The sequence below is a fragment of the Hyperoodon ampullatus genome (assembly GCF_949752795.1).
Source record: "Hyperoodon ampullatus genome assembly, chromosome: 7".
NCBI classification, from domain to species: domain Eukaryota; kingdom Metazoa; phylum Chordata; class Mammalia; order Artiodactyla; family Ziphiidae; genus Hyperoodon; species Hyperoodon ampullatus.
In genome coordinates, this window is record NC_136920.1 from 28,226,421 (window position 1) to 28,253,095 (window position 26,675).

The 26,675-nt window shown below is 43.4% G+C and overlaps 1 protein-coding gene across 2 annotated transcripts in view; it reads right to left on the reverse strand.

The window, feature by feature from the left end:
* The window catches only part of KIAA1549L (KIAA1549 like), a gene marked incomplete at both ends in the record, with an annotated part of 289,990 nt that overhangs the window by 123,788 nt on the left and 139,527 nt on the right, over window positions 1-26,675 (reverse strand). Inside the window, 4 exons of one of the 2 annotated variants that reach the window (XM_079707460.1) lie at window positions 583-802; window positions 3,623-3,738; window positions 5,762-6,370; window positions 8,966-9,310. In XM_079707460.1, coding sequence (XP_079563586.1) covers window positions 583-802; window positions 3,623-3,738; window positions 5,762-6,370; window positions 8,966-9,310 — 1,290 coding nt within the window. Of the gene's footprint in view, window positions 1-582; window positions 803-3,622; window positions 3,739-5,761; window positions 6,371-6,796; window positions 9,311-26,675 lie in introns of both variants that reach the window. The other variant, XM_079707459.1, reaches the window with a different exon arrangement.

The window sequence follows — 26,675 nt, forward strand, 5'->3', positions numbered from 1 at the left end:
CATCTGCTCCAAGACAACAAAATGGCTTAAGAGTGATCATGTCTTCTGTTTCTTTGGCGGGGAAACAAACAATCAATTGGCCTGCATGACTAAGTTGTTTGAGTCTTTCAATTTCAGTGGTTCCTCTACTCTTGTGGCTTACAAACCACAGGATCAGAGTCACCAGGGAGTTTGAAAGAAAGATTCCAAGGCCTAAGCTCAGAGATTCTGATTCAGGGGCATCTGGAACGTGTTGCTGCAAAGCACAGATTTTATGGACGCTCAACTCTCCTCAGTATCCACTGGTAATACAGGAAAAAAAAAATACAGTATTTGATGCTCACAAGTACAATATACTCATAATTATATAAATTGGGAAGAAAGACTCCTGTGAAGGAATATTTCTAATGAATCCAGGTTGGAAAAGTTTAGGCTGCTGTGCAGGGAACTTGGACATTTGATTAGCAAGGCCCTTGGAGGAAGGTACACAATGACTCTAAGAAATAACAGAGCTGCCAGTGATGGAGTTTTCAAACAGGTGTCCTCTTGGGACCACTGCTGATCCCAGAATGGATAGGAATCCTTTCCTTCTGAGTTACTTGCCTGTTTTCAGCTGCAAGTAGCCTGCAGGCTGGGGAGTCCACGGGGAGGCAAGTACTGCCACAGACTGCAAGGCTGGGGTGTGTTGCTTCAGATCTGCAGTGACATTGCTGATCCCATAAACGCCCAGCGTTTCAATCACTGCAGCAGGCAAGTAGACCAGCCTCCCTTTGGTAGCATAATAACCAACAGTGACGTTGTGAGAATATTCCAGAATGTCCACCTACAAAACAAATGGACCCACAGAACTCAGTGTTCATTTCCGTGGCACTTTAAGTTCTTCTTGGTGTTTCTTAGAACCACAACTGTTACTCAGCATGGCTGAGGAATAGGACACTCCCATTCGACAAATATTCTAACAATCCCATAAGCCTACGGGGATTGTCAAAATACAAGAATACAACAAAATATAGTTTATATTGAACCTACGGATACAGGAGTCAATCTATATTTAATTTAATTCTGGAATAGAATTAAATGTGTGGGTTTTTAAAAATTATTATCCTTTAAGTGCCTCAGTATAATCCTGTGAGCATCAATTAGCACCCAAGAAGGCAGACAGGAGACGGCAGGCAAAAGAGATTTCCAGGGAATGGAATGCTGGAAAAAACAGCTGTATCATATTTCTCATCATTTATAAACATTAAAAGGCAGAAGTGATAGATTAAGTGGAGGCCCTTTACGACAGGGGTCAGGTAGTATATGAGGTTTTTTTTTGCGGTACACTGGCCTCTCACTGTTGTGGCCTCTCCCGTTGTGGAGCACAGGCTCCGGACGCGCAGGCTCAGCGGCCATGGCTCACAGGCCCAGCTGCTCCGCGGCATGTGGGATCCTCCCAGACCGGGGCATGAACCCGTGTCCCCTGCATCGGCAGGCGGACTCTCAACCACTGCGCCACCAGGGAAGCCCAAATTCCTTTCTTTAGAAGCTGAGAGAAGAACTGTTCAGACTTCACTCCATTCTTAGCCTGTGACTGGTTCAAGACCAAGGCAGGGATGGGCCATGGAGAGTTTCTCTTACAGCTGAGTCCTAAGGGATGTTGATGATCTGAGCTCATTCTGACCCAACTGGAAGATTCTGAGACTTTCGATTTTATTTACTTTCTTTTGTTTCCTTAGTGTTTTATATCAGCAGTTCAGGGTGTTTTTAACACCTGCTTTCCTCCCCCTTATTCTTGCATCTCCATTAGGAGTGTCATGTGTATTTGCCAAAGAAACCAAGACAATGGATTTTGCAGCAGGCTGGGTATGCCTTTGCTTCCTCCACACTGTGTGCTCCCCAGCACGTTGTTACCTAAAGGCAGTGTTCAAGGTGACTTTAGATAGGACTTTAGGTGACTTTCTGGATGGAACATGGACTCAGCACCAAATGCCACCAAATCACCCAGCAAGAAAGTTACTCCCATTCCAGTCCTTCCAATTACCTCAAGGAGCAGGTCTCAGTTTGAGGATAATTGACTTTTAACACCTCTCTAATCCTTGCTAACCATATTTTTAAACAAACAAAGGAACACCAGGCCCAGCCTTAATGTCTTCTGTAATCAACAATGTCCAACTTGAATTTAACAGACTGTTCCCATTATTTTCATTTTTATTTTTATCTTTTAAAAGTTTTGGCCACACCGCTCGGCTTGCAATATCTCAGTTCCCTGACCAGGGATTGAACCTGACCCATGGAAGTGAAGGTGCAAATCCTAACCACTAGACCACCAGGGAACTCCCTAGTCTCCTTTTTATGATTACGTTTTATTTGTGGCAAATGATCCTGATTGTCATTTATGGTGGTAATATCAAACATCCTTTCAAAAGAAACGTGTTTAAGTGGTTTTTTAAAAATTTTTTGGAGTATAGTCAATTTAAAATGTTGTGTTAGTTTCAGGTGAACAGCAAAGTGAATCAATTATACATATACATATATCCACTCTTTTAAAATTCTTTCCCATATAGGTCACTACAGAGTATTGAGAAGAGTTCCCTGTGTTATACAACAGGTCCTTATCAGTTATCTATTTTATATACAGTAGTGTGTGTATGTCGATCCCAATCTTAAGTGTTTTTTAAATAAAAGCTGATTTAAAAAAAAACTAACATGGACTAATTGTCACAGTGGTCTGTGATGATATGCAAAAAAGGCAAAAGCTGTGAGGGTAATTTGCAAATGACCAAAGTTTAGTGAAAACTGTCTCAGGTAACCACATAGAAGCATTCACATTTTCAACTTTCAAATAAAGTTTCTGGTGCAGAAACCACAGATGCCTCTCGTGGAGAGCATTTCTTCTTTTTTTTTTCAGAATTATATAAAAGAGATTAACAATGACCAATAAACCGTGTACCCAATCTCCTTCCTAGTCCTTCATGTGGTGGTGGGGAAGGACCCCTAATCTGAATGCAGCTGGGGCACAAAGCATCAAAGGAGGAAGCGAGAGCAATATTTTTTAGTGATGTAAAGGGTTGTCCACTGACTGCTGATCACATTTACTGCTTTAAAACTTGGAATCAAACCAAAAGGGTGTAAAGCAAGCCTTCCGTCACTTAGATATGCCATCAAAATCACCTAGTGGTTGTTAAATAGTTCTTGGCATTAAAGTGTTTAGAGAAAAAAAATGTTTACTTCCCTATCTGCTGCTGGCAATTTAAGCAAAGGTGGACTCAGTTTACAAGTCAGAGTAATTTTTAAATGTCCAGAAATAAATCACTAATTGTTCACAATGGTGAGGAAGATAAAGGAAAAACACAATGGATGATTTCTTCAAAATTACACTGACACAATTAAACACTTTCCCCAAACAACAGGATAATGGGACAATTTAAAACAGAACCTCCAGTCTTTAAAAAAAAAAATCTAGACATAAGGCAATTATCCTCAATTTTCCATCTCAGAATTTAACCTTCTCCAGCTACCATGCATTAGCTATTTGCCCAAATGATGAAAGATCCTACTTCTGTTGTGGCTATGGTACCAGGGAGGAAGAAAACAATCTAAACAGATTCTGGACCCAGGAGGAAGAGACAGATGAGCCTGGTTACAAAAGCAGGGGGCTTACATGAGCCAAGACGTCATTCTGGTGAAATGCCTTCCGCAATGCCTGTGTGAGCCCTCTGGCTACATTAAGCTTCAAGGTTTCACTGATTTGCACCCTCCTTTGGGTCACAAAGAGAACTGTGGGGCGAAACAGAAGCATGCAATCAGCGTAAGGCAGCAGACCTCCTAATTAATGAGCCCTCCTCTCCTCCCCAGCTACCCCCACCTCCTACAGGTTCTGAGCAAAGCTAGTGGGCACAGGTCCAACCAATGGGGCAGCAGCTCCATTGGTCCCGCTCAAGTCCTAAGGAAAGAAGGCCCCAGCCATTCGTGTGGCCCTAGTGGGGAGAGAGCTAGCATGCTGGTGGCACTTCACTTCTGACAAACGCTGCCTCTGACTCTGAAAGCCAGGCTAAGTCTTGCCTGCCCCTGACCAGTCTGCATGCAAGGAAATTCCTGGAACAGCATCCCTGCGAACATCCTTAACTGCAGGCCCTGCATCCTAAAACAGCCTAAATCAACCCTGCATCAGGAGGTGCAGTCCTCACCCCACAAGTGGGACAGAGACAGGAATGGAGACCTGACATGGAGAAGAGGCATTTGTGATTGAACATGACAGGTGCTATGTGAAGGGAAGCCTAGCATGTGGTTGGAGGCCGTTGGAGGAGCAACCAGCCCTGACCTGGGCAAGGAGGTGGGGATCAGGGAACGTTTCCAGGAGGAACTGTTGCTTCCACTGAGTCTTGGAGGATGATGGACGTGAGCCAGGCCAAGGCCGGAGGGACTGCCCCCTGCCACTCCCAGCAGAGGGAAGACCAAGTGCAAAGGCACAGGGGAGAGAAGTGAATTTTTCAGCCTACAATATCAGGCTCGGTCCTGGGGCAGTGGGAAATGAAGGGTTTAAAGCAAAGGCATGTATTTTAGGAGGCTCCCTGGACTCCAGACTGCAGAACAGATTGGAGGGTGGGGGAAGTCTGAAGGCAGAGAGAGAAATCTGGCTGTTGTTTCAGAAATTTAGGTGAGCGATGGTGATGGTGTGAACCAGGGAAGCGGCAGTGAGGGTGGAGGGAAGAGGTATTTAGGAGGTAGAACTGGAAGGAACCGGTCGTTGACTGGGGGTGGCTGGGGTGAAGGGAGGTTGTGAAGAAGAGGGAGGGGAGAATGTTCTAGATTTCCGCATCTAGGTGGCTGGGATGTGGAAAACCAGATGGTATAACTGTTTGAGGAACTGAAAAAGATACTGTGCTTTCTGCTCTGCCTAGTTTCACAATTTCCCATTTTAGAATAAGATACGTCTCAAGAGATAATTTCATTTAATTCTTTGCGGGGTGAAGAGGAAGGCGGGACATGAGCATTCAACACTGGCATGTTCTTTCAAATAATGTGTCTAATGCTTTTTATAGCAGACATTACCACGCTATTAAAAGCATCCTGTGCCTTCTTGGCCCGTCTGCTGCAAATCAGAGGCGGGGGCTAAAAAAGATAGCATCTATGCGACTTTTTCAAGAAGGTCTCCTTTTTAACATCAGAAGAAATCTTGGGCGCCAACATAGTGTACGGTAGCTGTACTGTTAGTATCTGCTGGTTGAGAAGATACATGACAGAAAGCCTTTCTGAGTTCTGTAGCCCTTCCCAAGATTCTGTATTTTACCGATCACATCATTCACGCATGTGAGACATCGCTGAAGTCTCTACACGCAAACTTTGGTGTACATTTGCTTTCTCAGACTCATGGGCAGAACTGGTTTCCCAGGGGCCTCTGATATCAGGATGGATCCCAGGACTAGAATCCATGTCACATGATGCCCCTCTCCTCTGTCACTTGATAAAGATCAGGGCTTCTCAACCTCGGCATTACTGATGTTTTGGGTTGGATCGTTCTTTGTTGCCTGACTGTCCTGTGCACTGTAGGATGTTTAGCAGCATCCCCGGTCTCTAACTCACTAGATGCCCGTAACACCCTCCCTACCTTCCAAGTTGCAGACACCCAAAAACATCTCCAGACATGGCCAAATGTCCCCTGGTAGCTGGACAGGGGGGCAAAATCCGCCCCCCCTGGTTGAGAACCACTGATCTCAAAGAAATCTAATAATTCTGCTACACCTCTGAGGCCAGGATGCACTTGCTGCTTTCAAGTCAAATCAGGACAGTGGACTCTTACCTGTCTTCACCAGGAGCTTCCTGGACATATGACACTCCAGGTTAGATGCCATTTTGCCACTTGTGACCATGGCCGTGGACACAGCGGGAAGAGCAGCGTCTGTGTTTTCTGCTGACAAAGGTGGCATCCGGGTGGCCCTTACTGGTGCAGTGATGGACGTCAAGGCTGCCGTGATTGTCAGCGGGCGTGCGGTGGACACCTTGGGCATGTTTGGGTTGGTAGGGTTCAGGAAGCCCGTATACATGGCTTGTGGTTTCCTGGGGAGGTGTGTTGTGGACAACAGGCCAGAGGCAGTGCCCGTGTTCCCTTGCATGGCCGTGGGAGTGCTCATGGTGTGTGCTGCTCTTGCAAACATGTAGGTCGGCGTGAACGAGAAGGCTGGATGGGCTGCCCCTGGTGTCGCCTTTGGGTCAGATGCTGTGTTGCTTGTGACGTTTCTAGCTACAGCAGTGGTCCAGCTGCTCTTGACTAATCCCGAGGCCACGGCCGAAGGGCTGCTGCCGGTGCCCTTAGCAACCAGGGCTGCAGACAGCCCCAGTGGACTTGATTTCCGAAGAAACAACATGGTTTCTGCTGTTGGTTCTGCCTTGGGCGACACCGAGGAGTCCACTGCAAAGAGAGAAAAGCGAAGTTTGTCATTGGTCCGGAATGCACACACCACTGTGGGAATGAATGGACGTAACTTATGGGTTTGCTGGGGTGAAAAGTCTCTGAGCACTGGAATTTAGGCAAAACAGCTTTAGGTTCGTTAAGTCGATTAACCATAATGAGAATGCCACTTAGAGCAAAGCTATGGTTGGAAATAAGGACACTTAAATTCTGAATACTTTCCAAAAAATCAGTCAGCAGAAGATCAGAGGCCTGACTATCTGGACTGCTAACTCATTCACCATCCTGGAATCAGATATATCTGCTCCTTCTGAGCAAAGCTGGGTATCTGTGTTGAGCTTGAAGATGCTTTGGCCCCAGAAGCAGTCACACCTATTTTGGGGGGGGGGGTACCAGGAAACAAACTACCTGCATCAGTGGCTGCACCTGTCCACTTCTCGGGGCGCTGAGAAGCCGGCAGTGCTTTGGATGGGGTCCTGAATAAGGCACTGGTTGATAGAGGAGGAGATTCAGCAGTAGAGTGATATCTCGGGATACTCTGGAACAGTGGGGAAGCATTTATCACTGGAGGTGGATAGATGTTGCCAGAAATTTGGAAACCTGTATCCATTCCATCTGAAAGCATTTCCCATAAGCTAGCTGTGGAAGTTAGACTTGGAGAGGTCAGCACAGGAGAGTGTGTTGGATGGGCAGGCAGCCGTAGATGGGGATGAGACACAGAATGTTGACTTATGGATGGGTCATCTTCAACCTCAGCTGTTTGAAAGTCTCTGGAATAGTTGTTAGTGTTTATGGACAAGAAGTCTGTATGGTTTCCAATTATGGTAACGTCTGACTGTTGGACGAGCTGGTTAGTGCTTCTACCAGAGACTGGATCCTGAATGCTAAAGCCTTCTGCAGTCGCTAAATGCCCAACATAATCTTTGAAATCCCGAGATTTTATTGTACTGGCAGCAGAATTTAAACCACCGGGAGGAGCAGTTGAAGCTGAGTGAGTTTCCCAACTTGTGGAGTTAATTGTGTGCCCGTTCACATCATAATTTGTTTGTTGCAGCAAGCCAGCTATCATTGGTTCTGTTGAAAGGGATCCAGTTTCTGCTGCAAGAGAATGCCAGAAAACATCTGTGATTGCTGGCTTCTTCATGTCTCCCATTGTTGAGAAATCATAGACCTCATTGGAGGAGGGAAATGCTGTCACCTGTTTGGAAGCTGAAACTGGCAACCCAGAATGGTCCGTCACAGCTGTGTAAGTATCTGGCCTGGTGTTGGAAGAGCTATGAGATGGGGAAACAGTCTGGGTGGCTTGTGCGAAGGGGATGGAAGATGGAGATAATTCTGAAGGAAAGAGGTTTGTTCTTGGTGGCGTAATGTCTGAAGAAACCCGATCAGTGCTAAAATCAGAGGTGACTCCACTCACAGCGTGAAGACTTGGCCTCTCTTTACTTGAAAGGGTCTGGAGAGCAACTGTCAAATTTGCCTTTTTGTTTTTCTTTAAAACAGCTGTTCCGCTACCTTCTTTCTGCAGGGGAAATGTCCAAGTCGTGGAAGGAAGATTAGGAAATGTGCTTGAGAGGAGCAAGTCTGCAGCTGCATTAGGAGAGTATCCATAATTTCCTGCTTCTCGAGGAGTTGGCACTGGGGGCATGGCGGATGGAGAGGCATGATTCCCTGCCAGCTGGAGGAAAGAAGGCATGGAGGGGAAGTCTGCCACTGCGCCATCTGATGGGGATGTGAGAACCTCACCAGAAGGGATTTCTTGCCCTCGGCTGGCTGGGGTGAGAGGCAGAGAAGGCACCAAAGGGGAGGGTGTGTGTTCTGCTGAAAGGGCGGGCCCTTTGGAATTCTCTGGAGCTGCTGACAAATGCAGGGGGTGAGCAGAGTCCTTTGCAGTAGCAGGGGCTGCCTTTCGGCTGATCATTCCCGCTGCCACCGATTCTGCAGCCTGGACAGGTGAAGACACAGCCTCATGGGTCACGGTGCTCTTAAAGGCTGGCAGAGACACCCCATTATGTGCTCTTTCAGCCACCTCAGCTTCAACTGGCTGCGTGGATGCAGGACTTGGAGCCCCTTCCAACGTCGATGATGAGGGTGTTCCACCTGGAAGCTGAAGAAGACTTCCGGGAGCTAGGGGAGGGAGAGACAGACGGGCCAGGTCGGCCACAGAGCTCAGAAACTCAAGTGTGTGAGAGACTGCTGAGTGAGGACCCTCTGCTGGGCTTGAGGATCCAGGAAAACCTAGACGAGGGATGCCTATTAAGTCCTGGGCATTTTTGGATGCAGTGTGGTTCATTTCCTCAGCAAATGGGTTTAGGGGATTAGCTATGCTCTGACTTGAGGATGAGTCAGTTGGAGCTGTTTGGGGGAATAAAAGCACTTTGGTGGGTCGCTCTGCTGGCTTAGAAAAGATGATGGAATGAGGTGAGTCAGGAGACAATGAAGAAGATGAAGATGAGGGGAGAGCGTCTGCCCTCGGGGAATGCAGTTCGGCCATGGAAGGAGTCCCTACCCACGGTGGCCGGGATGGGAGGCCAGCATGGAAGGACGCCACTGGTGGGAGAGGGAACAGTGTGGGAAGCATGCTGGTGTGAGGCAAACCTGACACGGCGGCTGCTTCTTTTCCCCCTGGAGGTCTTGGTTGGACCAGGGCCTCCGTAGAATCCTTGGAAGGCTCGAGGGAGGCACTATGTCCACTGCCTTGGTAAGGGGAAGGAGAGAAGTCCCCATGGGCCCGAACTTGGCGGTGTGTCTTGGGTGGAGGCGTCTGCGCAGACTGCGGCCAGCTAGTGTTGTCAGGGGACCGTCCCAGCACAGGCTGCATTCTGTCCACCGCTGAGGAAGACCGGACTTCGGACAAGGGCCATGTTGGTGAAATCCGTAACAATTTCCCATGAGGAAATGACACGGGGGTTGGGGTGACAGTGATCTGTAGATTGTCCCTTCCTGTGAAACAAAGGATCAAGCAGTCAGGCGTCGGCTCATCACAGGTCCTGGAGAGAAGGGTAGGCCAGACAGGCACCGCTCGGACCTCACAGAGCTTCCACCTCATCACAGAAGACTCATTAAACACATTCAAACGATAACTTAGGTAATTACAAACACATAGATGCTGCAGCTAACCTACAGGGCAGTGTTGGTGAGAAGTGGTCTCTGATGAAGTGCCGTTTAAGCAAAGATGTGGAAGATACTTGTGTATTTTAAATCTCTTTTCTGTTCCACCTACAAGGGTTGTACTGTGAAACTCACAACCTGGAAAATCAAAGATGAACATGGCTCCCTGCCATGGCCAAGGACACCAACATAAATCCCATCCAATAATCCAAAATGCAAAAGGAAAGGACTGTGTATCTGAATGCAAATCTTTTTTTTCAGACCCTAGGGCATCTCAAGCACAATAACTGAGGTTGCCTGTGTTTGGGAACATGGCACCAAGGAGACATATTTATTTTGTTGGATGTAAAAGGATTCCTGATGCTATTGTTCACACCATGTCAAACAGCAAAGGGGATTTCTTTCAAATTAGGCTATTTCTGAGAGAAAAACTATTCACATCCCATGTAGGACCAGAGACACCTCTCATGAGGGCTGGTGTCACTCCCAGCACCTGCAGAGAAACCAGCACGAATGAGCAAAACTGCAGGCAGAAAGGCGAGGTGACGGGGCAAAAAGGTGACTCCGCAGGAAAGGAGGCAAGGAAATAACTGATCAGAAAGCTGGGAATTCCATGTTTGGGAAGAGAAACGACATCCTGCTTGAGGATTCTCTGATGCCCCTTTCCACAGTGGTGCCGATGGTGTTGATGACCCCCCAGAGGTGGCTAAGTGCCCTTAAATAGTAATTTTAAATTAAAAATAACAAAGAAAAGGTACTCCTAGAGCTTTCTATGTTATTGGTCAAAAAAAACGTTAGAACCATCTGATAGAAGCAGACATACCAAGAGCTGAAGTCAGAAGACCTGGGTTCGCACGCACCCTCTAGCCACCCGCAGCTGTGTGTGCATCTGTGGATTGCTGTGGCTGGCGTGAGGGCAACAAGCACACTCTAACTGCCCCGCTGGCTGGCTGGGAGGAACAGAGGAAATCATGGAGGTGGGAGGAAGGGCTCCCCAAGCAGAAAAGCACCAAACAAATGCTTAAAAAAAAAAATCACTAAACAAGTGCGCGGTCATTACAGGCTCTAAGTCCCTGTGTTTTCTGTTTATTTGTTTAACAAAAGAGGACACTATGGTCCAGAGTGGAGACATCATTGCCAGAAGCCACATAACCCATCAGGGACAGAAGCAGGTCCAGATGCGAGGTTCCCTCACTCCCATTGCAGTGTCTTCTTCCCAACTGCTTCTCCCAAACCAGTTCTAGCCTTCACTCCACCCCCGTTGTATCCTGCCACCAGAAAACCAAACAACTAAAGCTGAAGCTTTCAAATATTTGAGCTTTTAGAGTATGAAACATACTCTGAGTCACAAAAGCATAAACGTGATGATTTTCTGAAATATTGTTTTCGGTTTCATTTTTTAAGATGGAAAAAGCAAGGACAAACGATGTCTTTTACTCTGAATTAACACACAAAAAAATAACTTTCCTTTCTGATTCTTCGCTTTCTTGTTTTAAAAATTCCCCATTCTTGGGATTTACAGACACCCAAGGAATTAGCCGTAAGTCATTTTTAGAACACATCAGGATATAAGCCAATAGTACAGCAGTCGACGGCCTTGTTCATTTAATTTTGCAAGTGAGAACCAACCCCTTTTCCTGGGCAAGCCATCTTCATAAGCCAGGCTCAGCCTCTTTGTCTCCTTATCGCCAGATCAAAATCACTACAGCCCTTACCTGCAGGACCCAAAGCTTCCTCCGGCCTCTGTTAGCAAAAATGCACCTTTTACAGGAAAAGTGCCAAATGTATATACAGCTATAGGACAAAAAAGTCTACACAGCCTTTCATTAAAATATCTGCACTCCCTGGGAACTGCCTCATGGTTTGCAATGAAAATTGTGTTTCTGTTACCAAACTCAGCCTAAGGAAGTATCCATGCTCCCTTGACTGCAACTTTACATGGAAGGCTGATACTACTGTCATGCCTCAGTCCTTCTTGTTCATGATGCTTATCTCCTAGATAGACTCAGCTTCACACTTGTCATGCAGTCTTGTCTGGTTATGTATATAGGCGGTACTTACATGAGTGCATATAACATCCATCTAATGTAGTTTTTGCATTTTGGCATTTTCCATTAACACTTTAGAATCCATTTTTATTACTGGCATGTCACATGAAATCTATGTAGGATTTCTTCTTTTGTACTCTCATTGAAATAGAGTCAACCATGGGTTCAACTCATGGATTCAAGAGTCATACCAAATTAAACTGCTTTCAAGTAAGTACCCTTCTAAGTCAAAAAGGATGTGACAGGCAAAGCAGTTTTTGCTTTCAGAAATATTTTTTACAAACTCTTTCATAAAAATCTTACAAACAGGAAGGGGAAGTGGGTGTTGGATGATTAATACAAGGGGGATTGTAATTGACTGAATGGCCACAGCCAAAGGAGGCTGAAGTAAAGAAATAGTCTCTAGTGGACTTGCCTCTGCTAAACCTTGCTGTTTCTAGACTAGAACCCAGTGTTTCCCAAGCTATCCCTTACAAAACACAGTGTCCCAGATGCCTCATGAAGAAAAGTTTCAACAAGCTAACAATTCTGAGCAGTGTTGTATACTACACGCACACCTAACAGTCACTAATGTTACTCACCATATATTTCTGGCTTTCCACCTTCAGAGCATATAATAGGACTGCACTTCCCGGATACCTCTGTGGTTGGGTGGGGCCATGTGACTAGTTCTGGTCAATGAGTTGTGAGCAGAAGTCACAAGTGTCACTTCTGGTCTAGAATATTTATAATCAATGCTGGAGCAAGACTCTCCAGAATTTGCTTTCTCTGAAGAAAAAAAAAAAAACCCTAGCAATATTATATCTCAGTAAGCTGTTATGAAGAAGAATGAGGAGGAACCTAGTAATCTTCAAAATGTTTGTAGGTTGGTCCACCAGCCTGAGTCCTTTAGGGACTATAATAAGCAAAAGCCCTCTGCTGTAAAAGTGTGTACAGGTAGCATGAGCAAAAAATAAGCTTTTGCTCTTTTAAATCACTGAAATTTGGGGGTTGTTTGTTACTGCAGCATAACCTAACTTACCCTAACCTATTCAGAAATTGGTATCAGAATGGATTTGGAACTTAAATGGGCATACTCCCATGCATATCAACATTTAAATAAAGGCTGAGAAGTCCCATAATCAAGAAAACGTAAGTGCCTGGGATGCAGTACAAACTCCATGAATTGATGTTGGATGGTTTAATTAAACTTTGGCCAAAATTGATCAAGTATATTTAACTTCTGAAATATATTTAGGATATTTCTCAAACATATTTGACCTCAGAACTTGGTGACTAAAAAAACCCCACCAATATACATAAAGCTAAGGATGAAAGCATGTTCATTGAATTAGCAAATGATAGCAAATTCAAAAGAATAATTGATATGAAGAATTCCAAAGAAACATGCTTCAAAGACATGTCAACTGACTGAAATTATTGTTGAAGGAAGACATAAATTAGGATTAAGTATAAAGGCTTACCCTTAATTCACATATTACCTAGACAAGAACAGAATGGGGGAGCTTCCCTTTAAGGATAGCTTACGTTAACTATAGGTAGGGTTGACTGGAGCTCAGTATAAGCTACAATAGGAATGTAGGCTAGCAAGGAAAGTATAAATTCTTAGGCTGCATTAAATTTTTTTCACTCCTAAAATAAAAAACTATTTCATACTTAGGAAATAATAGTTATAACATCTGTATGTAAGAATAAATACATAAAGAATAAATAACAAAAAACATACATGGTCTCTGGCTTCGTGGACCTCACAGTCTTATGGGAGATGTGGAGTTAAATCAGACATTCTCACAAATGTGAAAATGATACATGTTACAGATGAAAGATGCATAGTCCTTAAAAGCATGCAATAAGAGGATGTGACCTGATCAGGGAGGTCAGAAAGCACATCACTGAGAAAGTTACTATCAAGTTGAGAGCCAAAAAATAAGGAGAAATTAATCAAGCCAAGAGGGTAGGAGAAAACATTCCATGCAGAGAGAAGAGCATATGCAAAGGCCCCGTGGCAGGAAGAAGCATAAGTAGTACAAAGAACTAAAAATGTAACCATAGCAAGATCAAGTAGAACATGAGTGGCCATGACATAAGGCTGAAGAGGTAGTTGATGACTGGACCATTGAAGTGTCACAGATTTTAGTTCAAAGAGGAGTGGGAGGGAATGGAGTTGAGGGTGGGTGATGTACAGGAGCAAATCTGTGTTTCAAAACAATCATTCTGGCTACAGAGTGAAGAACAGAGTGTAATGGGCAAGAGTGGACAACAGAAGACTAGTAAGGAAATACCTGCTGTGGTCCAGGTATGTGATGACAGGAAGTTGTAAAGAGGAGCTGAGCCGTGGGTGGCAGATTGAAATGGATAATCCTTCTCGGTCCCTTTCAATTCTCAGAGTTCAAGACAGTATATTCCTTTAAATATGTGTGTGTTTACAATGTTCATTGCAACTCTATTTACAATAGCCAGGACACAGAAGCCACCTAAGTGTCCATCGACAGATGAATGGATAAAGAAGATGTGGCACATATATACAATGGAATATTACTCAGCCATAAAAAGAAACGAAAATGAGTTATTTGCAGTGAGGTGGACAGACCTAGAGTCTGTCATACAGAGCGAAGTAAGTCAGAAAGGGAAAGACACATACCATATGCTAACACATATATATGGAATCTAAAAAAAAAAAAAAAGGTTCTGAAGAACCTAGGGGCAGGACAGGAATAAAGACGCAGATGTAGAGAATAGACTTGAGGACACGGGGAGGGGGAAGGGTAAGCTGGGACGAAGTGAGAGAGTGGCATGGACTCATATATATACACTACCAAATGTAAAATAGATAGCTAGTGGGAAGCAGCCGCATAGCACAGGGAGATCAGCTCGGTGCTTTGTGTCCACCTAAAGGGGTAGGATAGGGAGGGTGGGAGGGAGACGCAAGAGGGAGGAGATATGGGGATATATGTATACATATAGCTGATTCACTTTGTTATATAGCAGCAACTAACACAACATTGTAAAGCAATTATACTCCAATAAAGATGTTAAAAAAAAGATTCACTAATGGGAGGCAAAAAGGAAAACGTGGGCAACATGTGATCCCTCACACTTTTGTGGAAAATATGGAAATATAGTATGGTCATGCCCTGCATCTCTATGAAGTATTGGTATTTGATAAAAACTTGAATTAAAAATTTAAAAAATGTGTGTGTTTGTGTATGTGGTGGGTTTTTCTTTTTTTTTAATGACTGCAAATTCTCCAATATGCCTCTTGTTGAGAGGTGGGGGTCTAGGTCCCCATCCCTTGGGTGGACTTGAGACTGTTAAACCAATTAGAGTGTGGCAGAAATAATGCCATGTGACTTCTGAGGCTACCATCATAAAAAGCAGCTTTTGCTTGGTCTTTGGAATGCTCCCCTCCATACCCCTCCCTCACTGTTCCTCCTGGAACCCAGACACTGCTCTGTGAGCAGCCCAAACCATGTGGAGAGATCACACGCAAGTACTCCAGTCAATAGTCCCAGCTGAGCCAAGCTTCCCAGTCATCCCAGCCCAGGCACAAACAGGTGAATTGAAAAGCCTCCAGATAATTCTAGGCCCCAACCATGTGAATCACTGTGGTTGTTTGAGTCTTCCCTACGGAGCCCCCAGACATCAAGAAGCAGAGACAAGCCATCCCCTCTGTGCTGTGCCTAAATTCCTGAAACCATGAGCACAACAAAATGGTTGTTGTTTTACAACACTTAGCTAGGGGTGGTATGTTGTGCAGAAATAATAACTGAAACAGTACAGGGCTGTGTCCCTCACTTCTGGGAGTGAGTCTCTATACCCTTGATTAGATTCTCAAAAGGATTCAGAAGCCAAAAAGACAGTTAAGAAGCCTTCACTTCAATAAAAAATACTTCTGCTTTACACATAAGATTTTAGAACTTTGTCTCTGCTAATAAAAATATTTCTGTATTGGACTTCCCTGGTGGCACAGTGGTTAAGAATCCACCTGCCAATGCGGGAGACACAGGTTCGAGCCCTGGCCCCGGAAGTTCCCACATGCAATGGAGCAACTAAGCCCATGTGCCACAACTACTGAGCCTGCACACCAGAACTACTGAAGCCCACACACCTAGAGCCTGTGCTCCCCAACGAGAGAAGTCACCGCAATGGGAAGCCCACGCATCGCAACGAAGAGTAGCCCCCACTGGCCACAACTAGAGAAAGCCCACACGCAGCAACGAAGACCCAATGCAGCCAAAAATAAATTAATAAATAATAAATAAATAAATAAAATTTAAAAATATTTTTGTATTAATTAAAGATGCATCACAGAAAGAAGAAGGGAAGAAAAATTTTGAGGAGAAATGAAAGGTAGGTGGTATAGGGAAAGTAAATTACAAGAAGTAGGACAACACCAAATTACAGAGGGTTTAAAACACACTCAAAGGAAGGAAGTGAAGTAGAAGCTTGGTAGAGGTGGTACGTTGGACAGACTAAGCCAGCCCCATGATCCCCATCTCTCGGTGGTCACGCCTTTGTGTGACCACTCTCCTGGAGTATGAGCAGAACCTGTGACATGCTTCTAACCAAGAGACTATGGCAAAGGTGACAGACTGTCACCCTCATGACCTTACCTTATATAAGACTCTATCTTGCTAGCAGACTCGCTCTTCTTGATGGCTTGATGAATTAAGAGGCCATATTAAGAAAGCCCGTGTGGCAAGGAGCTGTCGGTGGCCTCTAGAACTGCAGGTGGTCTCTAGGGACTACAAGTGGCGGCTCAGAGCTGAGGGTGGCCTCCGGCTGACAGCCAGAAAAAAGCCAGGGCCTTCAATCTGGTGGCCACAAGGAAATTAATTCTGCCAACAATCTGGCTGAACTTGGAAGTGGATTCTTCCCCAGCCAAGCCTCTGGATGAGAACACAGCCCAGCTGACACCATGACGGCAGCTTTATTAGACCTTGTACAAAGGACCCAGACAAGCTATACTCAACCTCTTGACCCATGGAAACTGTGAGGTCATAAATGTGTGCTGTTTCAAGCTGTACAGTTTGTGGTAGTTGACTACACAACAGTTGAAAACTGATATAAGTAGGCAGTAACACGCTGTGGAAGGGTATATGGTGCCGAGGGAATGAAGAAGAAGAGACGGAGCACGAGGTACCATGGCTGAAGTGTAGCCTGAAGGATGGCGAGAAGGTGTACTCAAGACAGCAAAAAAGGAGCACAAATTAATACGTTTGTTTGGACTATCACAGAGAACAGCTGTGAAGTAACAATTCTAACACAGTACCTGGGACTCGGAGGAAGTTATTTGAAGAGAACACAGGGCTTTGCAAGAGCAGAAACAAAGCCACAGCAGCAAATAGCGCCAGACACGTTGGAATGTTGCTATGAAACGGGGTGTACTCTTCTGTTTAAATCCCATTTTTCAGGGGAAAAAAAAGCCACACCATTCTAATCAAATTACTGAATTCTTATTTTTCTCAATGAACTCCTGCTGACTCTCCCATCTCCACTCCTCCATAACTTTCTTCTATTTAGAATAAATGGATTATTCTTTGCTGAAAATATGGCAACAGTCTTCAAAAAATGTACAGAAAGCAAAGATAAGTCCCACACATTACAGAGGGAGATGAAAGACAGTGGTGTTTTTCTGCACAAGCCCCAGGCTGGCTACCCTTTCTGAGCATTTACAAACATCATCCATTCCAGGGACAAGCCAACAATTACCTTCTGTTTGGACAGTGTTTCCCACAAAGGGACTGGTAATCTAAAGAACTGTAAAGGGAAGTAGTTTAGATGGTAGAGATTTAAGGAGGCTCTGGATGAAGAAAGACAAGGAGCAAAGATCAACTTACATTGCAAACGAGTGAAAGCAAGCAAGACGAAGACCCTCAAAGTAATGAAAAGTTAACTTGAGTCAGCTCTTCCCTTCCTCAGGCAACCAGGATGGGTGGTTCCACAAATGCTGCTCAGCAGACAACCGACAAGCACGCACTTTAAATCAAGCTTATCTGAGGCAGGTTTAAATAAAACCATGACTCTCAGAGCTTCAGGAAAGAGATGTCACTCCTGTCCAAATATCAGACTTAATAATAAAGTGCACAAGCTTGCACGCACAGGTTAAGTATCAAGTGCTTCTGTTGCTCAGCAAGTGTGCAGAGTCCCAGGGCAGCTAAACTTAGCCTTCAACGAAAAGAGTCCAGAAACAGATCATTAACATAATGAAACATCAAAAGTTAAGAAAGGCTTGGCCAGGTCTGGAGGCAGAGTCTGTCACTGACTAATGTCAAAATGGTGAGAACGACCTCCCTAGTCTCCCCAGACCTCAGAGATCCACGTGGGAACACGGAGATGCATAATGATGGATTGTTCAGGCCTCTGTCTTCCTGAGGCCCCCGTATTACCTGTACATAAGACGCAGAGCAGGGCTGCAATGCTGCTGCCTGCACCGGGCACACTTTAACCTCACAGAAGCCCCCAGGTACAGCAGACTCCTCTGCTGATGCAGCTTCTCACCTGAGCCTCTTTCCTCAGTCCCCAGGGCTGTGTCAGTCCCCTGGTCATGGCTGTTTTCAGAGAACCTCTTTTCCAAAGCCCTCAGAGTCTGCTACTTAAGGAGCATTCTCATTCAGGTTCACAGGGCCTCTGCGCTGCCCTCCTTGGGTTGCTTCCTAGTTTCCTCAAAACCACTCTTGTAACCCCGCCACAGTCCTTTCCCAATCAGCGCTGTTCCTTTCTTTGACTGCTGGTGACATGGAGGGGAAGACAGCCTTCCACAGCCGGCCTAATGCGTGATGAGGCATGGCTGCATTTCCAACCAAGGTCAAGAAACCATCCACTTTGTCCCGCTCCCCGCTCACCAGCAGGTTTGCTCCCTGCAGCACTTAAAGGAAAGCAAACCTGATCCCCAACAACCCTTAAATGTAAGAAACTAAGGCAACCAATTAATAAATATCCCAAACTCTTCTTCCTTGTATGTCAGAGAAAAATAGCTGAGGCTTTCTACCAGGTCCCATAGTCAGACTGCCTGGATTCAAATTCCACTCACTCCTCTATTTGCTGTGTGACCTTGGACAAGTTACTTAACCTCTCTGTGCCTCAGTTTCCTCAGGAGACAATTACAGTCCCTACTTCATGGCACCCACAGTACCACGAAATTGTTTTAAGGATTAAAATGAGGTGATACATGTCAAGTCCTTAGAACACTGCCTGGTACTAGTGCTCCTATAAGGCTAGCTAGTATTGTTATTGTTATTTTATTACCTGTTGAGCCCAGAGTCGACATGGAAGTACTCAGAAGCCTCCTCAGAGGATCTGGATACCAGTCAGAACTTAGAAATGCCTGCAGATCATTCACTGTCACAATCCCACACATCTGTGGAACCCGTTCCAGTTTGCACAGTATTGTCATACCCTCAACCCACCTTGTTCCTTACAGTTCCTGTGAGGTAGAAGATAAAGGTTATTATCCCCATTTTACAGGTGAAGAAACCAGGGTTCAGGGAGGTCAAGTGCTGGCTTGGCCAAGGTCGCTCTGAGAGTTACCCTATAGCCAAGCATTTGACCTCAGATCCAAGGCTCTCTGTTCCACATGAGGAGTAGGTCTTGCTCCATCTCCAGGTCTGGGGTGGGCTCCATCCTCCAGCCCACATGGTAGCTGCCCTCCTCTCCTGAGTCTGATGATGAGTCTCTCTCCTTGGTGCTGCTTTGACAAACATTACTGGAACACAGCTCTAAATCACCAAGACCTGTCAGGCTTCGATTCCCAGAAGGTCAGAAGAGATGGATTAAGCATCACTGCTATGCTGAAGCATCCACCCCACACCCCAGACCCCACAGTCCTGAAGTTTGGCGCCTGGGATGTCTTTGCCTAAGATGATTTCTCCTGGGGCTTTTTAAGACGAAATGCACCAGTTAATAGAATCAAATTGCCATTCCTTGAAGTGATGCCAGCAAACAGAGGTTCTGTTTACTGCTTCGACAGAAGCATTTTAACTTTCAAAGCTCCTTCACAGCTATTCTCTTTTTCTTTTAACATATTACAATTTTTAAAAATTTATTTATTTATTTTATACTTATGTTTGGCTGTGTTGGGTCTTCGTTTCTGTGCGAGGGCTTTCTCCAGTTGCGGCGAGTGGGGGCCACTCTTCATCGTGGTGTGCGGGCCTCTCACTCTTGCGGCTTCTCTTGTTGCGGAGCACGGGCTCCAGACGTGCAGGCTCAGTAGTTGTGGTTCACGGGCCCAGCCGCTCTGCAGCATGTGGGATCTTCCCGGACCGGGGCACCAACCCGTGTCCCCTGCATTGGCAGGCGGATTCTTAACCACTGCGCCACCAAGGAAAACCCCCGTTTTCTTTTTTTTTTAAGTTTACTGCTTTCAAATCCTTTGTGAAACAGGTTTAAAAATAAAGTTGATCTTCCCCCTTTATAACAGTAATACATTTCATTTTCAGTATTTTAAAACCTTGGCATATGTGATCATTACAGAAAATTCAGAAAAGATGGAAAAGTAGAAAAGAAAAATAACCCCGTGCTGCCCTCAGCCCTCTCCATGTGCATGTCCAGCTACACCAAGAAAACTAGGATTCATACTGTGGTGACTTGTACTTCCGGACTTCATTCTTGGGAAAGTTTGGGTTAGCTTGCTTTTCAGACTGGTGATCACACTGCACATACAAATTTGCACCTACTTCTTGTCTTTTAACATTATATTAAGGAGTTTTTCCACATCGGATAAGGCTGTATATTATTTCCACTAAGATGTGGTATCATAATTTGTTTAACCATCCCCTAACTGTTAGGATACAGGCTGCTTATAAATTTTCAGTATTATAAATAATGGCCTCATCTCCTTCCAATTCTGTCATCAAAATCCATATGTGGCAGATGGGACAGATACAATGACCTCCTCTTATGGACTAGGACACCATACACACAGAAGATCATCTGCATCGAGAGAAGTAAACCAATGGGACTTGGAGTTTCTCTCCTACCCCTATGCCCTGGCATCCTTCTGATCTTTCGGATAGGGTCATGTATAAATTTAAAACTTCATGATGGCCTAACTCAATGATAGAAGACACAATTAGCCACCAGTAACTGACCTTCACAACTAGGGCAATCCTACTGGCAAACCTTTCCAAATTCCGTATTAATTTTTACTATTTCATTCTGATGGCCTTAAGGGGAGTTGAGACCATTTAAATCCATTAGGCAAGATACTGGAGATCTAGGAAATTCTGGACCTAGAGAAAAGCAGTAACAGGAGCTTAGAGAGTTGAGCAAAAAGACAACATATTACTAGTCTTCCCCCATGTTGAAAGGTTTCAATGTAAACCACTCCTAAGTGATAGTCCCATAATTAAGATGGCACTGTTCCCACAACTCTTCATTTTTAGCTCTATTAGAGTACTTCCCTTCTGCTTAGTATTACAGCCAGTTGTCTCCCTTATTTGCTCAATCACTTAACATTTATTCCACAAATACATATTGAATGCTTTATCTGATTGTCGCTGTTTTACAAAGATTGACAAACTGTAGGGCTTCCCTGGTGGCGCAGTGGATAAGAATCTGCCTGCCAATTCAGGGGACACAGGTTTGATCCCTGGTCTGGGAAGATCCCACATGCCGCGGAACAACTAAGCCCGTGTGCCACAACTACTGATTCTGTGCTCTAGAGCCCACGAGCCACTGAAGCCCGTGCTCCATCTGCAACAAGAGAAGCCACCACAATGATAAGCCCGTGCACGGCAATGAAGAGTAGCCGCTGCTCACCACAACTAGAGAAAGCCCGCGTGCAGCAACAAATACCCAACGCAGCCAAAAATAATAATAAAATTTTTAAAAATTAAAAAAAACAACAACAACTGTGATCTCACTGGGAAGGTGGTCAAAGGTCACGGTTTAGGGTGTGGGACCTGGGGACAGAGCAGCTGATGGCCCTGTTCCAGCTGTGTAAATTTAGGCAACTTAGTACCTCTCTATGCCTGTTTCCTCCTTTCTAAAATGAGGATGGTAGGAATTGCTGTCTCACAGGCTGTTTTGAGGCTTAAATGCATTAATACATGTAGGGTATTTGAAACATAACCTGGTACGTGGTTAGCAGTCAAAATGTTACTTGGGGCTTCCCTGGTGGCGCAGTGGTTGAGAATCCTCCTGCCGATGCAGGGGACACAGGTTCATGCCCTGGTCCGGGAAGATCCCACATGCCACGGAGCGGCTGGGCCCGTGAGCCATGGCCGCTGAGCCTGCACGCCCGGAGCCTGTGCTCCGCAATGGGAGAGGCCACAACAGTGAGAGGCCCTCGTACCGCAAAGAAAAAAAAAATGTTACTTGTTTTACATTTGGTAGTGTATATATGCCCATGCCACTCTCTCACTTCATTCCAGCTTACCCTGGACCCTCCCTGTGTCCTCAAGTCCATTCTCTATGTCTGCGTCTTTATTCCTGTCCTGCCCCTTGTTATAAAGCAGAAACTAACACACCATTGTAAAGCAATTATACTCCAATAAAGGTGTTAAAAAAAAAGTTACTTGTTATGATTATCATCAAGGGGCACAAAATGCAACTGAGAGGTTTCAGAGGCATATCTTTTTTCTAAACTATGATAAAAATAAATTCTTATACTCCCACTTTTGAGGGTAAATTTATTCTATCTTCTCAGGAATAGTTCTCTTTCCTTACAATGAATCCCTTTTCCCCAGCCGTAATTCTCCAATGAGTACCTGAATAATCCATCTGGCTTTCTTAGGCATTAGTAAGACTCACAGAGCTTCTGCATTAGATTTCTCCCCTGAAGTCTGCTTATTTCCACAGTCGAGAATGTGGTTTTGAAGATGATTTATTTAGCATAGTTGCCAAGTGAACACTTTCCCAATAAGATTCTTTACAAATCTAACTACAACTATTGCTGAGACTCTGAGAGAAGAAAGCAGAGACAGAACAAGAGCTTCTCACATATTTATCTCAAATTTTAAAATTAATGTATTTATTAATATTTATTTACTTATTACATGAGAAAAATTTTGATAACCAAAATTAAACCAGATATGAAAAACCTAAACAAATTAATAAACAAAAAGAAGAGCCACTATTAAAAAAGGCATCAGAATGAGATATATTCAGCTGAGAGCTATCTAACTTTAAAAAAAATAGGTAATTCTAATGTTATTAAACTAATTCAGGCCTTTGAAATATATGAAAATGTCCCCAATTTGTTTTATGAAACCAGTACTGCTTTAACACCCAAATCCAGTATGGATATACTAAACAAATAAGCAATAATCAAAATATGTAAGTGAATACAAGGCAGCCAAGCAAAAATGTGTCTATGTAAGGGGCGGGAAAAAACAGCAGTGAAAAATAGAAATCTATGTACACTCCAAGATACACTTGTGCAGTTATATAAAAATTATGTATGTGTATATAATAATAAATTATGTAATGCATAAATTATCAATTAATAAAAATTTTATAAGGTTTGTGACAGTCAACACAAACACACACACACAAGTGCATGCACAAAACATCCATACACACAAAAGGAGAATGTAAAACTTTCCACTGCATTTAAAGACCAAATAGTATGACCCTAGGCCCAACTCTGGACTCAATGTGTGCAACCTCAACTCTGTACCATTTGCATTGCTGTTCATGACAGGCAGAGTCCTTCTCATTCATCTTGTATCTCACAGGATTTTTTTTTATATTGATAAGAAAATAATCCTACGGACATCCAGACAACCTGACATTCTTAAACCTGAGAAAAAGGAAAGACAACCAGGTCCGAACATCTGTTCCAGTAAATACTGGTCCCATGCAATGATTTGAGGGAAAAGAAGTTCTGTATTCAAAACAGTTCAGGAAATTTCTTGTGGGAGATTCACAGTGCAAACATATACACTAAAGACTCTGAAAAGTGTGTGATAAACGAAAGATCTATTTCATCTAGAAAATACTCAAGCTGGTTGACTGTAGGACTTTTTCTTCTTCTTTTTTGCTTGATATCACTTAATATCCCAACTGAAGAACACTTTGGAATTCTAGCTTAGATCACTGCAGAATTTAAAGTTGTTGCCCTCGAGCAATTTCAGACACACAGAAAAACTAAAGAAGCACTGATGGGTGGACTGAATCCATGAAAGAATCAGAAAACATACTCTTGGTCATTACATAGCTGACAAATTCTGCTCCTGTTTGCTTGTTTCCCGGTATACCTTATCAGACTTATTCATGAACTCTTCTATTGATGCACATCACTGAGATAACACAAGGGTAACCACTAGGAAACCTGTAAAGTACTGTCACTAATGTAAAGGACCACCATTATTATACTGATTGGCTCTAATGCCTTCTTGGGGCATTAAGTTAATTTAATTTAGGTAAAATAATAATATCAATAACTTGACTGTTTTCCCCCCTGACTGGAGACATTAAAAAAAGTGATCTAGGGCTTCCCTGGTGGCGCAGTGGTTGAGAGTCCGCCTGCCGATGCAGGGGACACGGGTTCGTGCCCCGGTCCGGGAGGATCCCACATGCCGCGGAGCGGCTGGGCCCGTGAGCCATGGCCGCTGAGCCTGCACATCCAGAGCCTGTGCTCCGCAACGGGAGAGGCCACAACAGTCAGAGGCCCGCGTACCGAAAAACAAACAAACAAACAAACAAACAAAAAAGTGCTCTACTGGAAAAGGTTGTGTGATGCTTCATGGATACTGATGATTTTCTTACAATTAGACACTAAAAACCTGCAAGTATCTATGTGGAGACCAAAGAAGCAGAATAAGTAGCCAATATTAATACAAATATTATTACTCTTAATTCATATTCACTGGTGACTGATGTAGGCATATGTTTTACTACAGAAGTCTAACTTCATTAATATGAATATCACTATTTCAGGATATATTAATTCAGATTCTTGTAGGAAAAAATTATTGATCAACTCTATTAGGACTGAATAATGATCAAACCGATTACCTGTAAGATAAAAAAGAAAATATTTATTCTAAGTAAATAATTTTCAAACCCTTTAGAAGCACTAAAATTCAATAAGATAGCCAATATGTTCATAGCAATTTCCATTTATAGTTCATATTATTTTTTATTAATTTTTATTGGAGTATAGTTGCTTTACAGTGTTGTGTTAGTTCATTTATAGTTTATTTGCCTTTAGTGTTTACACATGTGGTCCTATCAAGATAGCATTTATTTTTTAAGAATTCTATAATTTAGACATTTCTGAGACTACATTTTCCCTCATTTGGTATAAAATAGCAAGATCTATCTGTATTAAGTTTAAGTTTATTCCATTCAACAGAATTTCCATTTCTCTCTCCCAATACCTTGGCTTACCTAGTATTAACCAGAATCATTAGACATGATTTTTCAGTATTGGCAATGGATTTTCCTTTATCTTTCCAGTCTCCTCCAGGCCAATCTGTGACTAGCAACAGAGTCTGGCCAGAACAAGGGTTGCCCACAAGAGGCAACCAGAATGCTGGTACTCTCTGCACCTGGCCTATCCAACACAGTTCCCACTCTGGTCCAGAAGAAGCCTAGGAATGACTGACTACACACCATCTGGTGGGAGTAGGAGGGAGATGTTGTGTGTTCCTGGCGAACTGCCACCTCGTATCAATATGAAGCTTCTTGAAGTTAAAAGCATACACTATTATCGGCAAAATAAATAACATACAATTCCCTCTTCTACCCTGAATTGTTAACACTATTATTTTCACAGTAAATAACTGTTAGAACGATTACCAGTGAAATAGTAGCATGTTTTGTTCACTCTTTACAAATACCAAGAGAAATTAAATGTTTCTTGTGGCACAATGGTTGGGTTGTTAATTACATGTAAGTGATCCTGAAATCCTGGCTCTTTTCAAAAACAGAAATAATCAATGACAAATATATGTCATATAGAAATCAACATCTCTATTATAGAGACTTCATTAAAATCTATTTTCTCTCAAACTATATTGAAATATTGAATAATTTAATCCTAAATCTATTTCAGAAGGTTGAATTTGTTGGCTAAGTTGTTTGCATGGTCGTGATACACATCTTTATTCAGAATTCTGAAATTTTAACTAGTTATTTTTCATGCCAACCTACATCAGGTAGTTCCCATTTTCAAAACAGCCAGTCTATATAGGAATGAATTCCCCAAGAAAAAGTGCTACACGTGAAAATATGTAATTTAAATCAGTGCTGGAAGAACTACTGGGAAAAAAAGAAATTTAATAACAAAGGTAAAGATTATTTAATAGCTTTAATTGCAACTTTAGAGCATTTTAATAGCGCTGAACATTGAAAGTGACTTTATAATATCAAAACAAGTAGAAAGTAAAAGAATAACTTTATGCTCTGAACCTGAAAGTCAGAGAATGCTGCAGCTCCTGGGCTTACTTACTTACAGCCAATATATAAAGGACAAATAGCCAATTTTGCTTGAAAAGCAAGTAACAGATTAACACAAAGTAGTCTCCAATATGTACTTGGCTCTGCTTTGATTTTATCTATTTCAATCAACTCAAAGATAAAATTAATGTATGACAAAGGTCATACTCAGGGGGAGTAGTAGAAACATCACACACGGGCCAGGGCATCTGCATTCTGACCGTGGTTCTCCTACCTTCTCCCACTTAGATGTGAAGCAAATTACTTTGTCTGATTGGGTCCCAGGTTCTTCCTCTGTAACATGAGAGGGTAAAACTGATAATCTAGAAGAGCCCATTAATTATGGCATGATTTAATCTAGGAAATTATTTTTTTAATAGTTTCATCATCCTAGATATATATAATCTTGTCCCCAAACAAACAAAAATGTGTTATGTCTTTTAGGTATCTTTTAATCTCCAGGTTCTGTCCTCCATTCCTTTTGTGACGTTACAATGTGTCACCTTGAACCTGTAGAGTTCCCACAGTCTGAACTGGGTCAGCACCTACTCACGGTGCAATTCAACATATACCTCTGTCCTCTGAAGTTCCTGCAAATGACAGTTGGCTCCAGAAATGAAAGCATTTAAGTCCTCACTGTTATTACCTTATAATATTTTTAAATGGGAAGTACATAACAACAACAAAAAAGCATTTAAATGCAGTCTTTATGGACTGTAACCCCACTCTTCCTCATTCACCTAGAGCACTACCCCTTTCCAAGG